The sequence below is a fragment of the Phaseolus vulgaris genome, chromosome 1, assembly GCF_000499845.2.
Source record: "Phaseolus vulgaris cultivar G19833 chromosome 1, P. vulgaris v2.0, whole genome shotgun sequence".
NCBI classification, from domain to species: Eukaryota; Viridiplantae; Streptophyta; class Magnoliopsida; order Fabales; family Fabaceae; genus Phaseolus; species Phaseolus vulgaris.
The window spans coordinates 27,170,306-27,175,279 of NC_023759.2; the positions used below are offsets into that span (position 1 = coordinate 27,170,306).

Consider the following 4,974-nt stretch of genomic DNA (forward strand, 5'->3'; position numbering starts at 1 on the left):
GGGCGTGGGCGGAGGAAGTACCAAGGATCGTATAGGCATACCACACCACGCCCCAATCTTCTACCATGGAGACGCCTTTCAGTTTGGTGTATGGGTCGGATGCGATGATCCCAGTAGAAATACATGAAAGCTCGCCACGCTTTCAAAACTTTGTGGTTGAGGAATCCAACGAAGAAAGGCGGGTAAACCTGGACCTACTAGACGAAGCCAGGGAGGAAGCCAGAATAAAAGCCCAAGCGGTAAAGAGGAGAGTAGAGCGACAATATAGCTCTAAGGTAAAGCCACGACAGTTCCAGATTGGCGACCTAGTTATGAGGAAAGCCCACCCATACGAGCTGGAGAACAAGCTGTCTCCCAAGTGGACCGGACCCTTCAGAGTTACTGAGGCTAAGGGCAACGGCTCGTACAACCTAGAGACCTTGGAAGGGGGTCCCATCCCGCGCAGTTGGAATGCAGCCAACCTGAAGTTTTATTTTAGTTGACTTATGTAAAGCAGCTATGTAACAATCTTGTTAAAGGGGACGCTCTTTTTCCCTTTCCGGGGTTTTTTAATGAGGTCACCCAAATAAAAGAAAAACAAGTTTGAGAAAAAACCTTGCCTTGGTTTTCAGTCTTTATCTTTTCCCCATTTGAAATGGTGGGAGGCGTCGCCAGTAAAGAAGAAAGGCGTCGCCGAGAAAGAAGGCGTCGCCAAGAAGGAAGGCGTCGCCAAGAAGAAAGGCGTCGCCAAGAAACATGACGGAGGAAAAACGCACAATATATGCGATGTATGCAAAAGTAAAACGGCGTTACAGAAACCAAGTATGGTATAGTAAAGTTGATTTTACAAGCAGTGTTCGACACAAATGGGAATAATGCGAATAGGGCAAACATTACAACTCATATAAAGACACAAACGAACCACTCTTCAGTGGCCATCGGTGTCAGCACGGGAAGAAGACGAAGCCCCGCTCTCAGTTCGCAGAGCTCGGGTAAGTCGTGACCTCCGCTCTTGGTTTATTTTTGAACCTGCACCAAGGGAGATGAATGTGTCAGAGACACCAAGAAGCAAAACACACACAGATAGAAAGCAATAAAGGCGGAAGTTCCTAGGGCAGTGACTCATACATATATACTTTTCGAGAGTTCCAGCGTTGAACTCCAAACTGATCAAGGTGGCGGAGTCAAAACCTCCCGCCTCAGCGAGAATCCGGCAAACCACCTGGTCATTCGGGGCTAGCTTCTTGAAGGGTTTGGATTTGAGGGCCCTCGTCTCCCTCACCCAGTATAGTGGAAAACCATCCAGGGCGGAGGAAACGAGGTCAGAGCAGCAAATCTTGAAGAACCGGCCTTTCCACCCAGTGAATGAGTTTTGGAAGGGGGTCAGGAGAACTCTGCCAAGAACGTTACTAAGGGTTACCTAGAGGTTGTTCCTTTGCCTCTTCACCTCTTAGAAGTGAAGAAAGATGTCAACCGAGGGTGCACAACCCAGAAACCCGAAAAGGATGTCAAAGGCCTTGACAAAAGGCCAACTGTTGGGATATAACTGGGCCAGAGCGGCATTGATCTCCGTCAGCAGTTCCTTCTCAAACCTGGAGAAGAGCAGGCACACGCCGATGATCTTGAAAACCACCTGATAGAAGTAAAAGAAGGGAACCCCGTCGTTGGCCCGTTCGTCTCCACATACTGGCTCCCCTAGAGTGCAAGGGAGCACAACAATGTCGTCGTCGTGCCTCCTCGCGAAGGCACGGTGATTATAGGAGCATGAATCCCCTTTGTGTTCGCTTATGGCCCTAGTGGAGAGTAAGCATGAGCATTCTTCAAGAAGCTCGCTCGAGGCCCAAGTATACAGGTCCTTGGGGTTGACCCTGGGGGGAGTAGCACGAGAAGACATGCTTGAACAGAATCAGGGAGGTTTGAGGCGTGTGGCCCACTGGTAACGCAAGGGTAAAACGCTGGTGGGAACGAACACTGAAAGAACTCTTCGCGAGAAGAGAAAGGGTGCAAGTAGAAAGGGTGCAAGTAGGTTACGAGAAGCGCATAAATGATGAGGACAGTTTCAAAGTTTTGAAGAATTAAATATTGCGGTTAGAGCGCCAAACGACGCAAATGGAAGTATTGCAGTTATAGCGCTAAACGACGCGGATGGATGCACCGCACGATCGAGCCACGTGGCAGAGGATGGAAGGATGGCCCTGGCACCACTGGTTAAACTCAGAAAACGTCGTATCGACAGAATGCCCAAGGGTACGATGCCCCGTCGAGAGTGGGTCAGGGGCACAGAAGGTGTCAGGACCAAGTCAAGTGACTAAACGTCCCATCAGCCATGCAAGAAGCACCATGTGGATAGCACAGGTGAAACCTTGCGCTCTTCGCTATCCTCAGGCGTCGACCAGGGCCGAGGTTAAAGTTAGTACCAAGGTAAAGATAACGCCCAAGGCGACGCCAGCATGAGACGCACGAGGCGTCGCCAGGAAAGGCACAAAGGGCGACGCCAGCATGAGATGTTGCAGGCGTCACCAACCCAAGTAGCAGCAATGCCGCCTCCCCGATACCCACAGGTAGGAAAGACTGTGGAGGGAGACGAAATCGAAGAAGTCGAAACTAGTTACTAGCGGCGTCGCCTCCCCGATACCCACAGGTAGGAAAGACTGTGGAGGGAGACGAGACGAGATCGCCAAACGCCGGCGGATCGCTGGCAGGGTTGTTCCCCGATACCCATGGGAAGGAAAGACCATGGAGGGAAGGACCCCCCCCGCCCCAGAGTACTCGGCGTTTTTAGACACCCTGGGACGATACAGCGCTGCTGTAACAGGCCTCTCCTTAGGAGTGGGCGCCGGGCACCAAGAATCAAGGGACGGATCGCTTTGGTGTTTGAGACACCCCGTGGACGATACGGCCCCGTTAGGCAAGCCTCTCCATGGGCGTGGGCATCAACGCGCGACTTTTCCTGGGCATACAGGGTCGCCCCACGCAGTGAAAGAAACGGGTAAAGTACAGGCAAAGCAATCAAAGCACGTGAAGGTAAAAAACGAGGGTAAAATCATACAGGCGGAATTCGATAGCTCAATAGCACGAAAATTGTAATGCAAACCCCAAAGTTGTAACGAAAGTGCAAACAGTTCAAAGAATTACAAGCTTGTCGAAGAGGGTCAAAAAACGAGTGTAGAGTGTGAAGGAGAAGGGTGGCGGTTGAGGGCGGCAGTTCAATCATCCATCTCCAAGGGCACGACCTTCCCGTCAACAATGTGATGAGTGGAATCACAGTTTGAAATGTCGATCCTCGGGTTCTCGCAGACGACCTGGGCTAAAGTCTCTTTGAACCCCTCCTCAAAGGTACCCGCCATGTCGTTGACGAGGGTCTTCTTATCCTTTCCTAACTCTTCGATGGTGGCGTCCCCCGAGGCCACTTGTTTCTCCAAACTTTCCTTCTCCACACGGAGTCGGCTGACTTCGACCTGCAGTTTGTCGTAGTCAGCCTGGAGAAGGCCCATAGTCTTGGCCTGGGTAGCCATCTCCCCCTCCACACGCTCCAGTCTGTCAGCCTGCTTGCTACACCGGCTCTTCAAGACCTTTTGGACTTCTTCGTAAGTTTCGACCATGCCCTGGAGGCCTGTTACTTGGACTTGAAGAGTGATTTCCCGAGTGTAGGAGTCAACCTGCAGCTCCACCGCCTCTGCCAGTTGTTTCTCAGCCTCTTCTTTGGCCTCTTGGGCCTGCTTCAGGGTGGTTTGGTAAGTTTCATTTTGGCATCCTAGAATCTTCTTTTCCTCCTCCAGGGCAGCTACCCTTGTTTCCAAGGCCTGGAGGGTTTGAGTTTGCAGAGCAGCGTTTCTGGCTTGGGCGCGCCATTCAAGGGCCACCGCCAAGAAGGCCCCCAAGTAGAAGGGCATGCCCTCCTTCCTGTCGGAGCCTTCTGGCATTGCTCCACCACTAAAGCCCCTCACCAGATGCATAATTGGAGGAGGGATGGCGATAAGATCGGGGGCGGCAGCGACGGAGGCGGGAGAAGCAGAGACCTCTGCCGGTGGCGGAGGTGGAGCAGATTCGGCACCTTCGCCTGTTCCCTCTTGGACCATTGTGGGGGGAAGGGAAGTAGCGCTTGGGGGGTTGTCCCTGAAGGAATCCTCTCCCTGGGGCGACGCCGCTAGTAGGAGGGGAACCCTTGCAGATTTCCTCCTCTTGAAGGGTGCCACGCCATCCGAGTCCTCATCGTCGGATATAATCTCCAAGACCCGTTTTCCTTTGTCAAGGGGGGTTGGAGCCGGTGATGAAGCCACAGCCAGAGGAACGGCGGGGATGAGCAGAGGAGAGCCGGGAGTCTGCAGCGCCTCGGGGCTATGTGGGGACGGTGAAGATGAGCCTAGTGGGGCTTCGGTAGGGGTCGGTGGTGGCGAAGGTAGGGTTGATGGGGGATTTGGATCAGCAGCAGGGGCGGAGGAGGCGCCCGCTTTGGCAGCACGAGCGACCTTTATCGCTTTCGCCAGCATCATCCTTTTGGAGGCATCCATCACCGATCCTACATTCAGATAAACCAAGCAGCAGAAGTCAAAGCCAAAGCAATTATACAAAACCACAAATGCGTAGATGCATGAGTCATAAGTCACATGGCACAATGGAAAACAGGTGGAAGAGGCCAAAGGAACAAACATTAGGTAGTAAGGTACAGATAACAAAAGATGGTAAGGGGAGAGTCTCCCTACCAAAGTATGTAGTCAGGGCGTCGGCGTTGTATTCGCTCGCGATAAGCTTCAACGTATCGAAGACGATCCCCAAGCTAGCCAAGGCCTTGCATACCTCCCTATCAGCAGGGGATAGCTCATCCAGAGCTTTGGCCCTGAGCAGCTTAGGGTGCTCCGTCCAGTACAGGGGAAAGCCGTCTAAGGCTGTGGGGTCGTGCTTGGCGCTGCACACCCTAAAGAATTTTCCTTTCCAGTTTTTTTAGGAGTTCTGGAAGAGGGAAAGGAGGATCCTACCCGCGATCCCGGAGAAGCT

The 4,974-nt window shown here is 52.6% G+C and overlaps 1 protein-coding gene across 1 annotated transcript; it reads right to left on the minus strand.

Moving 5' to 3' along the window:
• Positions 1-3,185: 3,185 nt before the first annotated feature.
• On the minus strand, positions 3,186-4,490 carry LOC137815796 (uncharacterized). Its single transcript, XM_068618908.1, has one exon. It carries the CDS (start codon positions 4,488-4,490, stop codon positions 3,186-3,188), a length of 1,305 nt encoding a protein of 434 aa, XP_068475009.1.
• Between the last annotated feature and the right edge of the window lie 484 nt (positions 4,491-4,974).